Genomic DNA, 19,571 nt, shown 5'->3' with positions numbered 1-19,571 from the left:
TCGTTATTAGAAAGACCTAGGGTAGTGACTCTCTTATTGGTTTTCCTACTAAAAATACTATCTACTATAGAAGGATCATAACCATTATTGACAGCCACAGTTTTAATCGGACTGATTTCCGAATTGAGATTTTCAGAAGAAAGGGATGTGGAGGTGGCTCTATGAATAGTTGAATGAAAAAAGGCCATCTTATGAAAATGCAGGTGTACCAACATGAATGGAATAATTTGATCAGAACTGGTTTCTTTGCGGAAGATATTGAAGCTAACTTTGTCATCTACTATCGTACGAGTGCCGCCAGAACTCATTTTCTAGTTCACAGGTGAAAGAAATATTTTCATGAAACTCGTTGAGCATATTAAAAAGTTTATCAATACAGTCATTAGGCCCTTAGTATATGATCAAAATGTCATCAACGTATCTGGCGTATGGAAGAAAGCCTACAGTTGACATTGAAAAATTACTGAAAAATTTTACTTCTAAAGAATTAATGAACACGTTTCCCAGGATTCCTGATAAGGGGTTCTCCATTGCAAGGCCATTTAATTGCTGATATAGTTTTCCATTAAAATCAAAATAATTGTATTTTACTTCAATACAAAGTAAATTCATGAAGTCAGTGATTTGTTCATTAGATAAATCTTTTCTGAAAGAACGTAAATTATTTTCTACTATGTCTAAGGCTTCTAGTACCGTCACATTTGTGTAAAGATTTTTAATGTCAAAGGAAATTAATTTCGTATCTCTATCACAGAGAACATCTTTAATTTTCTTAACTAAATCTTGACTATTGGAAACAGAATAATTGCTATGGAAAATAAACGATTTTTCCAATATATCTTGCAAGAATTTGGCTAAGTCGTGATAAGCACTGTTCATGCTATTGGAAATAGGGTGGATCAGGTGGTCTTTTTATGGACTTTAAACTGAGCTCGTACCTTAGGCGGAAAGGTTTAAGAAGAGCTTTGGCATCGTTAATAGCAGTTCTGACTTCTTTCTGCAAAGTTGGCATGGGTTCCTCATGTAGCTCGGAAATATTGTTTTCCTGAAAGAACTGTAGAGTTTTTGCAACATATTCTTGTTTGCTAGCAATGACAATGGTATTGCCCTTATCAGCCTTCATTACAAAAGCTTTTTTTTCTACAAGCTTGGTATTTATGGTTTTTATTAGTTTTTTATCTGAATTAACAATATTACAAGAATTGGTTAGGTTTTTGCTGACAATATTACAAACATCATGTGTTACTCTAGTCTGACAGGAACTGTCCATTTTTACACTGTCTAGGCTTAATTTCAAATCAATAAGAAACTTTTCAATGTCATTATATTTTCTAGGTAATCCTATGTAATTTTTATTCTGATGAATACTAGCTTACAGCTGTCAAAACCATGGTCAATTTGACAATTTTATGCAGCCGAGGTGGCTATATGTACATTCTGTAATTAAGTTAACACACAGTTGCTGGACTTCAACCTATAACAATGTTTAAAATTTCATTTATTCTTATATACTCTCCCCTGTCCCAACAAATCTTATCTTATTGAGGTATGCTGTAGTACTTACATCCATATCATCCATATAGTCTTTAACATCCTTCCTCTTCTCTTCTTTTTTCTTTTTGATTTCTTTTTCCTTTTTGAGTTTCCTTTCACGTTTCTCTTTTTCTGGATCCTCCCCAATCCAGCCACGGCAATTTGCAGCATCACACAAACACTTCTGAGCTTCTTTCCTAAAAATAATGTCTTATTACATTAATCCTATCAGATACGCAACATATTTTTCTGCAGACGAACACGCAACAAAAGATTACCTACCCATATCGCTGAAACTGGTAGTCAAATGTTATTTCTTCTCCAGCAGAAATGTTTCTTTTACTGAAGAAACCAATCCTCAATTCTCCATTCACAGTCCACTGCAATAGAATCGTAGTAAAAAATAAAAGCTCGAAATGGCAACATTTTTTCTATCATAAAATTCCATGTCATTAGATTTCAAAATGCTTACTAGTACAAATACACTGAGAAGTGGAACTCAAAAAAGACAAAAGAAGGACGGAAAGGAAACACATGAGCACAATGACAGCACAGGAACACACCATGCAGACAGAAGCTGACCAGATGGGTACACTGTTGTTCCAAGAACTTCCTGTATGCTGTAGCACTGCTGTACATATTCAGATTGATAACACTAAATCAAATGAGGGAACGTTGCTACAAAATTTGAAATTGACAGTTAGAGGATGTTTGGGGAGGAAATCTACGAGTATAAAGAAAGGATAGATTAAGGGGAAATGGAGGTGGTGTATTTGTGTCCATAGACAAGAAACTAAATTCCATTGAGACAGAAACTGAAGCAGCTTGTGAGGCTGTTTGGGCAAGACCCAGAATCACAAGTGGGCATAAACTTGTAAATGGATCTTTCTACTGACTCTCAGATTCATCTCCAGACATGATGGAAAATCTCAGTTTGCTAGCGCAAATGTTCCCTAATCATGCTGTCATCATTGGTGGAGCCTTTAGCTATCCAACAATCAATTTTGAATATTTAAGTTTTTCAAGGTAGGCCTTACAAGACATCTTGTGAAACATTACCACGTGCTTTCTCAGAAAGCTACATGGAAATGATAGTAGAGCAGCCCACTTAAAATGGAAATATATTAGACCTAATGGTAGCAAACAGATCTGACTTCTTGGCAATGACAATAATGAAACTGTTATTAGTGACCATGAAGCAATTGAAGCAACAATGATCACTGAAGTACAAATGGCAGCTACAACAAGAAGAAAGATTTACACATTAAATAAGTTAGATAAAGAGGCAGCCATGACACATCTCAAAGCAGAAAAAGACGTTTGCCTCTGTGCAGAAGCATGTAAAACCTGTGGCTCAAGTTTGAAAGAATAGTTGACCACAAACAGGATACGTATGTACTTAATAGAACAGTTAATGGTGGGAGGAACCTTTCATAGTACACAGTAATTATGAAAAAACTTCTAAGAAACAGTGACTTCTGCATAACAGCTGTAAAACAGTGTCCAAAAGCTCACTGGTGACAAACTAAATTGAGGGTATGGACACTCATGGATGACAAAGGAACTGAACTTGAGGGTAGCAAAGCAAAAGCAAAAATAGTTTACTCTGTTTTAAAATGCTCCTTTACTAAGGAAGATACAGATGTACTGCTCCAGACTGCTTTTTGCACCATTCAAATATGAGTGATATTAGTGTCAGTGGTGTTGAGAAACAGTTGAAATCGCTAAAATTAAACTAGGCTCCAAGGCCTAATGGGATCCCTGTGAGACTTAATACAGAATTTGCTACTGATTTTGCTTCCATTTCAACCAGGGTGGTTGTAATTTAACCCAACAAAAGACTAATCCATTTTAAAACATGCCAAAAAACCAACTACCTTTAATTATTAAAATTAAATTAACATACAAAGTTAATTAGTAGTTTCATGTTCTATGGGTCATTTTGCATGATCAATCGTGATGTGGTAAAGTCCTTACAGATTCATCACATATTAATTTAATTTTGATTGATTTATTTACTTATACAGACAGAAGATATAAAGATGCGAGTTAGATGTTCCTACCCACCACACATTTTACACATTACAATAACAGAAATTCTACTACGGAATAGAAGGAGTTGTCAAGGACAAATGTTCTCAGTTCCCCCCTCCCCCAAATTTTACTTCACTGTCTCTCAGACGTTTTATATCACTGGGTAAGTGTGTGTGTGCTAAAGACAATCTTAATGTGGAGTAATGAATGTCTTTTTTTTCCTTCTGGTATTGTAATTATGTATATCATTCTTCCTTTTGAACAGACGTGGATTGTTTACAACAACTGTCACAAGGAAATAAATATACTGCAAGGAGTAGCCAGAATGCCCAGCTCCTTAAACAGATGTCTACAAGATGATCATGGATAAGCACCACAAATTATTCTTCCAGTACTTTTTGAGCAATTAAGACTTTCTTTCATACAGATGAGTTACCCCAGAACATTACTTCGTATGATAGTATTGAAAGAAAATATGCAAAATATGTCAATGTATTGATTTCTCTCTCCCCAAGATTTGCAATGATCCCAAGTGCAAATGTGGCTGAATTAAGTTGTTATAGGAGTTCCAAAATGCCCTTTCTCCGATTTAAATTCTCATCAATAAGAACACAAGAATTCTTAGGTTTCCACCTTATTTATTATATCTTCACTAGGTGTTACGCTTGCATTTGGTGTAGTACACCAAATGGGCAGAACAGAATATGTTTCTTTTTAAAATTGAGGATGAGACTATTTGCAGAAAACCAATTAATGATTCTTTTAAGTATCATTCTTAATGGTTGGATGATTAAAGAGACCAAACCACTAGGTCATCAGTCCGTTGTTCCTTGAACAAATAGGTCTACATTACTGTACATCAGAGATGGCCTATCATGTAAAACCCAGGGGAAGCAAACCCCAAGGTCTACCAAAGGTCAACAAAGGTTGGATAAGGGACAAAAATGAAAAAAATGTGGGATATAGGAAGAAAGGCAAGCAGGGTGCCCTCTCCAGAGGGCAGCCAGAAGCCCCGAAAGCAGAATGCAATCAGGGGATGGACATGCCCAACTGTTACCGCTTTCCAGAGGTAGCCCACTCAGAAATTGCCTAGGAAAGCCTGGCAACATGGGCAAGACACGAGAAGCACAGATAGACATACGACGAACAAGTCGAACAGACCATCACGACGGTGCATGGTCTGTTCGACTTTACCATTTCTTTACCATTTCTTGATTGGTTGGATGATTAAAGAGACCAAACCACTAGGTCATCAGTCCCTTGTTCCTTGAACAAATAGGTCTACATTACTGTACACCAGAGATGGCCTATCATGTAAAACCCAGGGGAAGCAAACCCCAAGGTCTACCAAAGGTCAACAAAGGTTGGATAAGGGACAAAAATGAAAAAAATGTGGGATATAGGAAGAAAGGCAAGCAGGGTGCCCTCTCCAGAGGGCAGCCAGAAGCCCCGAAAGCAGAATGCAATCAGGGGATGGACATGCCCAACTGTTACCGCTTTCCAGAGGTAGCCCACTCAGAAATTGCCTAGGAAAGCCTCGCAACATGGGCAAGACACGAGAAGCACAGATAGACATACGACAAACAAGTCGAACAGACCATGCACGACGGTGCAGGAAAAGTAAAACAACAGGCAGGGTGAGGGCTGGGGTGAACCACTAAGCTCAAACAGCTGCCGCCCAATCTGTGCAGAGGTGGCAACAGAGCGTTCTGCCGACCCCTCAACGGACCAATAAGGTTAAGTGGTCATCCCTTAAAGAGAATGGTAAAAGCCCCCTTCCCTTTCATGAGTAAAACATGAAACTAAGTCAGCCACTGAGGCATCGTCTCCAGGGGTAGCAAGTCCACCACAGGGCAGCTAAGTTGGGACAGCCCTGCAAAATGTGGACCACCGTCAAATGAAAATCACAATGACAGTGGGATGGGTCTTCGAGTCGGAGGAGATAACCATGAGTCAGCCAAGTATGGCCAATGAAGAGCCAGCAAAGGACAGCCAGCGAGAGGCCTGCATGGAGGATCTCCATAGATTTGTAGTCTCTTTTATCACCTGTAGTTTCGTGAACTCAGAGTGAGCCATTCCATACTCCAGATTCCTAAAACTTCATGGCACAATACCAATCCGAGGTCTGTTTTCAGAATACCAATCTCAAGAGTCGGCTTCCTGGTAGCCAGTTTGTCTAATCTATCAGTGAGTTCATTCCCCGCGATTCCAACACGGCCTGGAGTCCAGACAAAGGTCACTGAGCATCCACAATGTTTAAGGGCAGATAGAAAATCCTGGATAACCAGATCAAGGAAAGGCGAGGGTACCACTGGTCAAGATTTTGTGAACTGTTCAAAGAGTCACTGCAGATGAGAAAGGACTCACCGGTGCAGTAATGCCTAGCTCAAGAACACGAGAGATGCTATCAACTCTGCAGTGAAAATACTACAGCCATCCAGCAAGGATCACAGTTCATTATGTCCCACATGAGTATAAGCAAAGCCTACGTGATCAGCACCCATCGAGCCATCAGAACAGACTACTTCTGAATCCCAAGATGCACCAAGGATGGAGAAAAATTCGTGGCAGAGGGGCTCGGGCTGAACCGAGTCTTTTGGACCTTGTAATAGGTCAAGACAAAGCTGTGGCTGAGGGATGCACCATGGAGGCGCACTTGAGTGGGCCTGGAGGAGAGGTGGTAGAGGAAACAACTGGAATTCAGGGGCTGGATATCCGATCATAATCCCTGATCTGGGCTGCTGGTGCAGGAGATGTATTTCCACGTTTCGAAAGAGGAGACAGTAGTTCGGATGCTCAGGGAGCTGCGAACGTAGCATATTTGACAAGCTGTTGTTACTGCCCGATACACAGTGGAGAGACCACAACCTCCACGAGGACACTGTTCGCAGAGCTAGTTCGAAAGTCTCCTGTCTCAAATCGAAGCCTGGAATGGTGTATCAGATCCAGTGTCTGCAATGCTGAGGGTGATGCCGAACCATATCCCGGACTCTTTCATCAAGACTGTACTGTATCAGGGCTTTGTAACGCTACAGAACGGTATTGTGATCTGCGTACCAGCTGGTGTTACTCAGGCAACGAAGTGTATTAAGGTGCATGCAGCACTTTCTCTTAAGCTGAAGACGGGTAATCCACATCAACCGAGCATTGAAGACTGGTCCTAAAAAGCGATAAGTCTCTATGGCATTGAATATTTGGTCGTCAAGGTAAAGTTCTGGTTGTGGGTGCATGGTACGACATCAACAGATGTGCAAGATGCGAGTCTCGGTGGCTGAAAATTTAAAGCCAGGGTGATGGCCCAAGCCTGGGCCTTTCGTATGGTGCCTAGCAGTCAACATTCAGTGACACCCACACTAGAGGATGGACAGTAGAGGTAAAAGTCGTCAGCATACAAGGAGGGTGATGCTGAGGACCCCACAGCTGCTGCTATACCACTGACAGCTACAAGAAAGAGAGGGACACTCAGTACAGAGCCCTGAAGGACCCCATTCTCTTGAATATCGAGGGTAGTGTGGGAAGCACCAACTCGAACCCAGAAAGTATGTTGCGATAAGAGGTTCTGGATAAAAACCAAGTGTGGACCCTGGAGACCCCACTTGTGTAAAGCAGCGAGGATGTGGTGTCGCCATGTAGTGTCACCAGCCTTTTGAACATCAAAGAAGACGGCTATACGGTGCTGATGTTGGGCAAAAGCTGTTCTGATGGCAGGCACCAGGTAAATCAGATTATCAGTAGTGGAACAATCTTGGTAAAAACCACCCTGGGACGGTTCCAGAAGACCTCAAGACTCAAGATGCCAACACAGCTTCCACCTCTCCATATGTTCAACCAACTTACAGAGAACATTGGTAAGGCCAATTGGGTGACAACATCCATCTCTACAGGGTGCTTACCCAGTTTCAGTACTAGGACAATGATGCTTTCTTATCAATGTGATGGGAACTCATCTCGTTCCAGATGTGGTTAAAGATGGCAAGGATATGATGCTGACAATCTACTATTAGGTGTTTGATCGTTTGGCTGTAGATACAGTCTGGCTGTGAGGCTGTATCAGGGCAGTGGACTAGGACACTGATGAATTCCCACTCACTGAATGGGGCATTATATGGCTCCAGGTGGCATGTAGTAAGATAATTGCTTTTGCTCCATCTGCTGTTGGCAGGTTGATAATTCTCAGACACTGAGGCTCGAGCATAATGCAGAGCAAAATGTTAGGCAATGGTTTCAGGGTCAGTGTACACAGAGCCATAATGTAATACAAGGTACATCTGCAGGTGTATGGTATCTGTAGTAGAAATGTATGATCTTTGCCTAAACTTGCGAAGGTGGGGTACATGGTCTGATGGTTGAAATGTATCATTCCCAGCATTCTTGCTTTCATCATTTTATTAGGTGGCGGACCTGGGCACAGAACCACTTAAAAGGCAACAAGGTGCTCCATCGATAGGTATTGCTTAACGTACTGAAGAGCCCGCCTACACTCTCTAATGGCCTCTGCGATTTCTGATGACCAGAAGATGTCTTCCATCAGGGCACACTTGAGGAACAGTGGATCATTAAATCAGCTGCTGAAAGATTGGCTCTAGGCATATTCTGGACTGTCTCATTGATGTATCCATGTGGCAGGAAGCCAAGGATGACAGCAGAGGTGAAAGCACTCCAGTGAGCACTGTTCAGAGCCCACCTGGGTAAGTATCCAGGGAAGTGATGTTGAGGGAGAGACAGAAAGATCGGAAAGTGGTCACCGCCACACAGGTCATCATAGACTCTCCAGCGTACGGACGGGAGAAGACAAGGGTTGGTTAATGGCCAAGAAAGCTGTGTGTGTCACACTAAAATGTATGAGGCAATACTATTCAAGAGGCATAGGGCAAGGGCCAATAAGTTTTCAAGGTCTTTACCATGGCCAGTGATCGTGATTCAAACCCACAAAATGTCATGGGCGTTGAAATCACTCAAGATTATGAAAAGGTGGGGGAAGCTGAGAAACCAATGCAAACAATATGTTCTGGTAAACATTGCAAATGGCAATATCCTGAAATGCTCTTACTTGAACAGCCACAGTCTTCTAAGGTGTATCAAGAGGCATAAATTTGCTATATAGTGTGCCCAGAACATATGTGCAAACACGGCCCATCACCCTGTCATAGGTAACACGATTCTTATAATATCCATGGTATCCACCAAAGGTCTGGGGTCAGCATGCTGGAAACCAAGTCTCCTGAAGGGCAATGCAGAAGGCAGGAGAAGTGCTTAAAAGGTGTCGAAACTCAGCCAGGTGGTGGAAAAAACAGCTAAGATTCCAATGGAGGATAGTGTTGTCAATGTACAGTGAGGCTGTGAAGGGACCAAGGAGGTAGGTAATGCCGCAGGGTCACCTGCTGCCTCTGAGGGGTTAAGGCATCAACAAATATGGTTTCTTGGTTCCGTTGTGTGGTGCGACCCGCGGCCTCAGGGGTCACCAGAATGGGTGGGATCTAGTGATGTTGGGACCATCAGAATCTCCTTCTTCTTGGAGAACTTTTTCTTATCTTCCCTCGGCTTAGAGGATTTGGATGACTGCAAGAACTTCTCTGAATCAGTTTCAGCTAACGATGTCCTGCGACCAGCTGCCTGTGGCTCCCGCAAAGCCCTGCAACCAGCAGCCTGTGGCTCCTTCAGCCACTGTCTGTGCCCGGTTGTAGACCAAAAGAAGCCTTGGAAGGAAGTATCCCAAGGGAACCCCTCCTGGCAAGAGAAGCCAGAGGAAGATGATTTGTCTCCAGCTGGGAGATGGGGCCCCATATCTCTGGTGAGTGGAAGACCAACGATCCCAAGATAGGTGTGGGGCAAGTAACAACGGGAGAGCCACCAACCATCGAGGGGGGGGGGGGGGGGGAGGCTAGGCTTGATTGAGTGGCCCTGGGGACCCACTGTAGACGGTGTAACTGGCGGGAGTACCGTCGTCAAAGAGGGAAACATTGTCATAGCTACAGCATACGACACTGTTATATATGCTGAGTGCGACCATCATACTAATTCTTGGTCGCGACCATCATACTACTTCTTGGTCTCTTAATAAGTTAGTTTGTCCAAAGTCATATTCTTGTATTTCCTTCTCTTTCTGGAAAATGGTTCAATCTGGAGAGCAGGGAGAATGTGCCCCAATTTCAAACACTTGAGACACACACACACACACACACACACACACACACACACACACGGTTTCACACTGCATCGGTATACCATCCATCACCTTGACCTTTTTCAGGCAATGGATCGTCCTATTGTCCTTTGGCTCCCTACGTATGTGACAGGCAACATGTACAACTTGTCACTCTGCTCAGAGCTGCTGCAGATGCAGTCATATGTGTGTAAAGTGTGCTTGCTTGTGAGAATGAATGGTGTGTGCTTCTCTTTCTTTTTCTGGTGAAGGGTGTGGCTGAAAGCTGATGTGTAAGTGTCTTTCAATTGTGTGTGTCTGCAATTTATCATGCCATTTTACAGTAAGTAGCAATCTGTCTTTTCCTTATATTGTTTGTATATCTTCAATAATTTCTCAGCTCTTTTCTCTCCTAAATTATTTCTTAAGCTTGACCAAACAAGCCTGCAAGTGGAGAAGATTCTCTCAATGGATGCAGTGCCCGCAGGGCAAAAAATGAGACTTTTCAAGAAAGTAATAAATCCTCTTGGTAAGTCTCCTTTTTGGCTGTTTTCAGCTCTATTATCTTCCACCACATGTTTGGATGAAACTATGTTACAATTGCATTAGGAAACATAGCGGAAAGAAAATAATGAGAATTAGCAATCCTAAAAGACATAACATCTGCACTCCACTCCAAATGCACCTCTATTAGCCAGTTTTCTGCACTTTCTTTTTGTTCAGTAGTTAATCTTCTCCTTCCGAATCTTGGATCTAACATACTAGCAGTATAGTGAAAGAGTTCTAGTGCTTGTTCCTTTCATTTCTTATTATGTTCTTACAGGGTTCCATATTAGGGCTTTCTAAAACATTGATCCATAGTTCGACAACTTGTGCAATATTTGTCCTGCTGCTTGAAAAAGGTCAAGGACTCAAAACCTCTGACAGTAGTTGGAGATGATGAGTGGCATATTTATAAAACATAACACTATCCAAGATTTCGCTTATCTTAGCACAGACTTCTTCATAGTGCTCTGTTATAACTTCTATATACTCAGAATAAAGTAGTTGTAAGGATGGGTTAGTGTTTTGAATAAATTGATAATAAGAATTTAAAGTTAACTATTTAATTTTCAATATTAATAAATCCCAAAAAACCATTAAAACCCAATTTAACTCACTGTTTTTTTTTAATACCCAGGTTTTTCTCAGCCCTTATTTTAACCATAATATACCATAGATCCCTGAAACAGAAACCTACACCCAGCAATTGAAAAAAAACATGGGTCACACCTCCACACAAGAAGAGTAACAAAAGGGTTCCACAAAGCTACCGTCAAATCTAGCTGACATCTATCTGTTGTAGAATCCTTTCACATATTCTAAACTCAAATGTAATAAGGTATCTCGAAAATAATTACCTCCTTCATCCCAACCAGCATGAATTCCAAAAAAACTGGTGACTGGATTTAGGAGTTCTTAGTGGGGAGGAGGCAGCATTATATCCTGGCTAGAGACACATGTTGAAGTAACTTCATGTGTGGCAAAGGGAAGTGTGTTGGGTCCCTTGCTGTCCATGTTGTGTATTAACGACCTTGCAGATAATATTAATAGTAACCTTAGACTTTTCTATAATGAAGTAATGTCTCAAAACAGATGTGATTTCAAAGTGGTGGAAAGAGTGGCATTTGTTTTGAAAGTACAGAAATGTAAAATTATGCACTTCACAAAATGAAATTTTGTACTACCCTATGACTATAGTGCCTGTGATTTACTTAGAATCAGTCAACCCACACAGACATACAAATACCTGGGTGTAACAATTTGTAGGGATATGAAATGGATTATCATAGAGGTTGTCATAAGTAAAGCAGATGGCAGACTTTGGTTCAATGGCAGAACACTGTGAAAATAAAGTCAGCCTACGAAGTAGAATGGCTACATAGCACCTATGAAGCCAACTTCTAAGATAATGCGTAACTGTTTTGGCCAGATTGGACTAATAGGGGATACTGAATGTATACAAAGAAAGACAGTACGAATGGTCACAAGTTTGTTTTACTCAAGGGAGATCATGACAGAAATGTTGAAAAATCTGAATTGGTAGATTCTTGAAACTAATGCAAATTACCTCATGGATGCCTACTAACAAAATTTCAAGAATAGTATTTAGGTGTAGATTCTTGAGATATACTTCAGCACCTGCATATCAATCCCTCAGGGATTGAGCGTACAAAATTAAGACTAAACACAGAATGCACAAGGTAATTTTAGCAGTGATTATTCCCATGCTTCATAGACAATTGGAAGAGGGAGAGAACCTCACATGTTGTGCCATACTAAATACCCTCTGCCATGCTTAACGCAGTGTTTTGCAGTGCATGTATTATAATATTTCAATAATATCTTTAACTCCTAGCATATCATGTCCCAGTCACCCTGAAAATCTCAAAGAATTAGTTGCGCACATCAGCTGTTTCCACTAGAATCTGAGCTATAAGGCATTCTGTACGTATTTGATCCCAAATGCCACACATTGTGGAGAATTTTCTCATCATGTTTAAACAGAATAATTATATTTTATTATGAACAATTGAAGTTAGCATTTAATATCATAACAAATCATTTTAATATGTATAAACTTGTAAAAATCTTGTCATCTTGGAGGGGACTACTTTGTGTGTTAGGGCTATGGCACATGCAACACAGATTGCTCTCAAAAGGTTGTTAACTTAAATTACAATTTTCAAATCCTAGACCCTTACGTTAAAAACCTAACTTTCTACCAACTGAGCTATCTGGGCTCATTTTCCAGAATCATGGCAGAGCTGCATGACCCTATCCTGTGCAAGCTTCTTCATCTCCCAGTACTTACTGCAACCTACATCATTCTGAATCTGCTTAGTGTATTCATCTCTTGGTCTCCCTCTACGATTTTTACCCTCCATTCTGCCCTCCAATGTTAAATTTGTGATCCCTTGATGCCTCAGAACATGTCCTACCAACAGGTCCCTTCTTTTTGTCAAGTTGTGCCACAAACTCCACTTCTCCCCAATTCTATTCAATACCTTCTCATTAGTTATGTGATCTACCCATCTAATCTTCAACATTCTTCTGTAGCACCACATTTGGAAAGCTTCTATTCTCTTCTTGTCCAAACTATTTATCATCCATGTTTCACTTCCATATATAGCTACACTCCATACAAATACTTTCAGAAACGACTTCCTGACACTTAAATCTATACTCGATGTTAACAAATTTCTCTTCTTCAGAAACGCTTTCCTTGCCATTGCCAGTCTACATTTTATATCCTCGCTACTTCGATCATCATCAGTTATTTTCCTCCCCAAATAGCAAAACTCTTTTACTACTTTAAGTGTCTCATTTCCTAATCTAATTCCCTCAGCATCACCCGACTTAATTCGACTACATTCCATTATCCTTGTTTTGCTTTTGTTGATGTTCATCTTATATCCTCCTTTCAAGACACTGTCCATTCCGTTCAACTGCTCTTCAAAGTCATTTGCTGTCTCTGACAGAATTACAATGTCATCAGCGAAACTCAAAGTTTTTATTTCTTCTCCATGGATTTTAATACCTACTCCGAATTTTTCTTTTGTTTCCTTTACTGATTGCTCAATATACAGATTGAATAACATCAAGGAGAGGCTACAACCCTGTCTCACTCCCTTCCCAACCACTGCTTCCCTTTCATGCCACTCGACCCTTATAACTGCCACCTGGTTTCTGTACAAATTGTAAATAGCTTTTCGCTCCCTGTATTTTACCCCTGCCACCTTTAGAATTTGAGAGTATTCCAGCCAAAAGCTTTCTCTAAGTCTACAGATGCTAGAAACGTAGGTTTGACTTTCCTTAATCTTTCTTCTACTAAGGTAAGTCGTAAGGTCAGTATTGCCTCATGTGTTCCAATATTTCTACGGAATCCAAATTGATCTTCCCCGAGGTCAGCTTCTACCAGTTTTTCCATTCATCTGAAGAATTCGTGTTAGTATTTTGCAGCTGTGACTTATTAAACTGATAGTTCAGTAATTTTCACATCTGCCAACACCTGCTTTCTTTGGGATTAGAATTATTATATTCTTGTTGAAGTCTGAGGGTATTTCGCCGGTCTCATACATCTTGCTCACCAGATGGTACAGTTTTGTCAGGACTGACTCTCCCAAGGCCGTCTGTAGTTCTAAAGGAATGTTGTCTACTCCCAGAGCCTTGTTTCGACTCAGTCTTTCAGTGCTCTGTCAAACTCTTCACGCAGTATCGTATCTCCCATTTCATCTTCATCTACATTCTCTTCCATTTCCATAATATTGTCCTCAAGTACATCGCCCTTGTATAGACCCTCTATATACTCCTTCCACCTTTCTGCTTTCCCTTCTTTGCTTAGAACTGGGTTTCCATCTGAGCTCTTGATATTCATACAAGTGGCTCTCTCTTCTCCAAATGTCTCTTTAATTTTCCTGTAGGCAATATCTATCTTGCCCCTAGTGAGATAAGCCTCTACATCCTTACATTTGTCCTCTAGCCATCCCTGCTTAGCCATTTTGCACTTCCTGTCGATCTCATTTTTGAGACGTTTGTATTCCTTTTTGCCTGCTTCATTTTCTGCATTTTTATATTTTCTCCTTTCATCGATTACATTCAATATTACTTCTGTTACCCAAGGATTTCTACTAGCCCTCGTCTTTTACCTACTTGATCCTCTGCTGCCTTCACTACTTCATCCCTCAGAGCTACCCATTCTTCTTCTACTGTATTTCTTTCCCCCATTCCTGTCAATTGTTCCCTTGTGCTCTCCCTGAAACTCTGTACAATCTCTGGTTTAGTCAGATTATCCAGGTCCCATCGCCTTAAATTACCACCTTCTTTGCAGTTTCTTCAGTTTTAATCTACAGTTCATAACCAATAGATTGTGGTCAGAGTCTACATCTGCCCCTGGAAATGTCTTACAATTTAAAACCTACCTTCTAGTGTCTCCAGGATTCATCCATGTATAAAACCTTCTTTTATGATTCTTGAACCAAGTGTTAGCTATGATTAAGTTATGCTCTGAGCAAAATTCTACCAGACGGCTTCCTCTTTCACTTCTTACCCCCAATACATATTCACTTACTATGTTTCCTTCTTTCCCTTTTCCTACTCTCTAATTCCAGTCATCCATGACTATTAAATTTTCGTCTCCCTTCACTACTTGAATAATTTCTTTTATGTCATCATACATTTCATCAATTTCTTCATCATCTGCAGACCTAGTTGGCATATAAACTTGTACTACTGTAGTAGGCATGGGCTTCGTGTCTATCTTGGCCACAATAATGCATTCACTATTTGTAGTAGCTTATTCGCACTCCTATTTTTTTTATTCATTATTAAACCAACTCCTGCATTACCGCTATTTGATTTTGTATTTATAACCCTGTATTCACCTGACCAGAAGTGTTGTTCTGCTGCCACCGACCTTCACTATTTCCCACTATATCTAACTTTAACCTATCCATTTCCCTTTTTAAATTTTCTAACCTACCTGCCCGATTAAGGGATCTGACATTCCACGCTCCGATCCGTAGAATGCCAGTTTTCTTTCTTCTGATAACGACGTCCTCTTGATTAGTCCCCGCCCGGAGATCCGAATGGGGGACTATTTTACCTCCGGAATATTTTACCCAAGAGGACGCCATCATCATTTAACCATACAGTAAAGCTGCATGCCCTCGGGAAAAATTAAGGCTGTAGTTTCCCCTTGCTTTCAGCCGTTCACAGTACCAGCACAGCAAGGGCATTTTGGTTAGTGTTACAAGACCAGATCAGTCAATCATCCAGACTGTTACCCCTGCAACTACTGAAAAGGCTGTTGCCCCTCTTCAGGAACCACACTTTTGTCTGGCCTCTCAACAGATATCCCTCCGTTGTGGTTGCACCTATGGTACAGCCATCTGTATCGCTGAGGCACGCAAGCCTCCCCACTAACGGCAAAGCCCATGGTTCATGGGGGTATCACATTCAAATTAATGTCACATACTAAAGGTCTACGCCTATTGGTTACGCAAAAAATTTAAACTTCTAAGTCAATGCTATCAAAAGATAAGGCCATACGTTTCATATTTTGACACATTTTTGCTATTTGAGGAGCAAAATAACTGATGATGGTCGAAGTAGAGAGGATATAAAATGTAGACTGGCAATGGTAAGGAAAGCATTTCTGAAGAAGAGAAATTGTTAACATTGAGTATAGATTTAAATGTCAGAAAGTCGTTTCTGAAAGAATTTGTATGGAGTGTAGCCATGTATGGAAGTGAAACATGGACGATAAATAGTTTGGACAAGAAGAGAATAGAAGCTTTCGAAATGTGGTGCTACAGAAGAATGCTGAAGATTAGATGGGTAGATGGGTAGATCACATAACTAATGAGGAAGTATTGAATAGGATTGGGGAGAAGAGAAGTTTGTGGCACAACTTGACCAGAAGAAGGGATCGGTTGGTGGGACATGTTCTGAGACTTCGAGGGATCACCAATTTAGTATTGGAGGGCAGCGTGGAGGGTAAAAATTGTACGGGGAGACCAAGAGATGAATACACTAAGCAGATTCAGAAGGCTGTAGGTTGCAGTAGGTACTGGGAGATGAAGAAGTTTGCACAGGATAGAATAGCATGAAGAGCTGCATCAAACCAGTCTCAGGACTGAAGACCACAACAACAACAAACATTTTGACACTAAAAACATTCCTCATCAAAACCTATAGATGAACTATCTACATACATGTCACACCTGGTGGTTTAGTGGTAAAGCACATACCTGGAAATAGAGAGGTCTTGGGATTGAATCTCAATCGGATCACAGATTTTTTTAGTCTTAGTTTTAACCTAGTTTTCACCTCTCAATGATGTGAAGAGTTACCAGATCCCAGATTTCATGTTCAACTGTAGGTTCCCTTTCCCGGTTGAGTATGTAGGGGCACACAAGTTGCCAAAGGTGGCACCCAATGGAAAGACTTGCACCACACCATTGTGCCACATGAAAATATATATAGGATACTGGGTTGGACATAATGAGTTTTCTGTTGGAGAGGAAAGAGGATATGAACTCAAGAATCAGTTAAAGTTGAAAGTTTCTGTTATGACTAGAGAAACTGAAAGCAGAGTACACAAAAATGTGCTACACTGATGAAGTTTACAAGGATAAACCACTATTTATTTATGAAATTGACACACGTCATAAATTTTTTCCTTTTGATAAATTCTCAGAATCATGAGAGCAATTTCAAGTAGAGCAATTATTAGGCATGTTAGAGGAAGTAAATTTAAATATTTTCCACATCTCTCGCATTTATGTCAAGATTTTCTCTACACATGAAGATTCAAAAAGAGAGAAACAGATTTCGTCCCTGTTTACTGAATCAATAGCTTCAACAATTTGATTTCTCAGATCTTGAAGAGTAGCTGACACAGATGAGACAAAAGAGTCTGTCTTTTACATACCCCTACAAAGTGAGATGGGCTGCCATCACGCAGAAAAATGAAATACTGGAATCCACTTGAAGTAGAAGAAACAACCAATTTTGCAACACATTCAGGTACGACATTTCTATCACAGTTTCCACCACAAAAAAGAAAGGTTTATAAACTTTGCGAACAGAAACAGCATAAAAAACATTCCGTTTCAGTGAGACTCTTTCATGTTTGACAATGTCATCATGATTTTGTGACCCCCAAATTTTTAAATTATTGTAGTTTACTTTACCCAATTTATGAAACATAAATTCATCTGAAAAGATGAGTCATTCAGAAAAAATGTCCTCTGCCATATTCTAAGAAATGAAATGCAAAATTCATACCTTCTGTTACTGTCTCCAGGACACAACTGCTGGATGAACAGCAATTTGTACGACTTCATATGCGTAAATCATATCAAAACACTCCACACTATTGTTTGAGGGCGTTGAAGTTCCTGATCTGTCTGTCTTGTGGACTTATGAGAGCTCCGTGTGTACACATCTCAACCACACTCGACATTTTCACCAGACGTGCAAGGCCAACCAGTGTTCTTCCCTTTGCATATGCAACCAACTGCCAATAATTTTTTATGCCAGTCATAAATCTACTTGTGCAGAGGCAGCTTCTTGCTGAATCAATGGCAGAATGCATGTTGCGCTTGAACAATGGATTTGCTTCATGCAAATTCCAACACACAAAGCAATTTCTCTTGGTAAGTTTTGATTTTATGTGATTGTTTTAAATGTTGCATTTCAACTACAGGTAAATATGTAACTGTTCTCTAAATTTTGAGTCCTTCAAAGCTGACCATTGAGAGATTTTTGTCTTTCATTTGTCATTTTACCAAAATCTCGAGGTGGCAGCAGGGGTAATTATGATGCTACAGTAACATCGTTTAACCTCTAGCAGACAGCATCCCACTGACTCCAAAGACCTCAAAGATATTAGTTTTCCACACCAGTTGGTTTTCACCGGATACCTGGGCTCTTATGCCAGGGATGGCCAAGAATTTGACTCGCAAACTGTGACCTGGCATGAGTGTCTAGCACTCAGTCTTGTGTCATATTTCCCCACTGTCACAGCACAGTCTAACCACAAGGAGGGGTACGAGGAGCAAACTGCAAATGTGCTATTCAATTTACACATATTGTTGCTGCAATCTCTCTCTATATTACCTTTTTTTTTTTTTTTTTTGTGAAATCTGAGATCACTCGAGCTTAAGACCTTTATTCCAATTACTAGTTTTGACAGAATCCTGCTGCCATCTTTGGATTGGCATTACATTTTGCATATATGTTCACTTATATGTGTCATTGACATTTTGAGAACAAAGTGTAAATACATTAAAAAAGCTCCACATGGTTTGTCATTTATAAAACAGAATGCTCGCAGATGGGATGTCAAATGAATAAATGGTTAAAGAACACCATCCATAGTAGCAATGCCACGTCGATGACATGTGTACTAAACTCCACGTGGTGCTGAAACTTCCTGGCAGTTTAAAACTGTGTGCCGGTCCGAGACTTGAATTCAAGACCTTCCCCTTTCGTGAGCAAGTGCTCTACCATCTGAGCTACCCAAGCGTGACTCACGACCCACCCTCACACCTCTAATTCTGCTAGTACCTCAACTCCTACCTTCCAAACTTTGCAGAAGCTCTCTTGCAGACTAGCACTCCTGGAAGAAGGAATCTTATGGAGAGATGGCTTAGCCACAGCCTGAGGTATTTTTCCAGAATGAAATTTTCACTCTGCAACTCTGATATGAAACTTCCCAGCAGGTTAAAAATATGTGCCAGACCGAGGCTCGAAGTCGGAACTTATGCCTTTCGCAGGCAAGTGCTCTACCACTATTGGTGATACAGATTTTGTGCTTTTACTTTTTATTCATTTGACAACCCATCTAGGAGCATTCTGTTTTATAAATGACAAACCATGTGCAGTTTTTTAATGTATTTACATTTTATTCTCAAGATGTCAGCGACACATGTATGTGAACATATATGCAAAGTGTAATGCCAGTCTGAAGATGACAGCTCGATTCCGTTGAAATTAGTAATTGGAATAAAGGTCGTAAAATCAAGCTATCTTGGCTTTCACAAAAAATATATAGAAATGGCAATGCAGTTGAACTACATATGACTTGGTTTTATATTCCATATTCGAAACAACATAGATCACTAACAAAACAAATTTTCAGCATTATTTCATTATTTTTGGTGCGCTGATGATATAATTTTTATCTGATACAAACTGTCAGCATATGGACAGACACAGCCAATTTCACAGACCCCGAGTTGCAGACAAGCACTACGAATAGATTGTTACTCACCCAGCTTTCGGCCAAAATCTTCTTCAGAATAGGGAAAACACG

At 40.4% G+C, this 19,571-nt stretch overlaps 1 protein-coding gene across 4 annotated transcripts in view; it reads right to left on the bottom strand.

The window, feature by feature from the left end:
- The window catches only part of LOC126162917 (uncharacterized), a 252,238-nt gene that overhangs the window by 178,466 nt on the left and 54,201 nt on the right, over positions 1-19,571 (bottom strand). For all 4 annotated transcript variants that reach the window (XM_049919735.1, XM_049919733.1, XM_049919734.1 and 1 more), the window contains exons 6-7: positions 1,816-1,913; positions 1,565-1,730 (exon numbers count right to left, since the gene is read on the bottom strand). In XM_049919735.1, coding sequence (XP_049775692.1) covers positions 1,565-1,730; positions 1,816-1,913 — 264 coding nt within the window. The remainder of the gene's footprint in view (positions 1-1,564; positions 1,731-1,815; positions 1,914-19,571) is intronic.

This window comes from Schistocerca cancellata, chromosome 2 (genome assembly GCF_023864275.1).
Source record: "Schistocerca cancellata isolate TAMUIC-IGC-003103 chromosome 2, iqSchCanc2.1, whole genome shotgun sequence".
In the NCBI taxonomy this organism is placed as follows: Eukaryota; Metazoa; Arthropoda; class Insecta; order Orthoptera; family Acrididae; genus Schistocerca; species Schistocerca cancellata.
The sequence above is the reverse complement of the archived record's forward strand: the minus strand, read 5'-3'. Positions and strand labels throughout refer to the sequence as shown.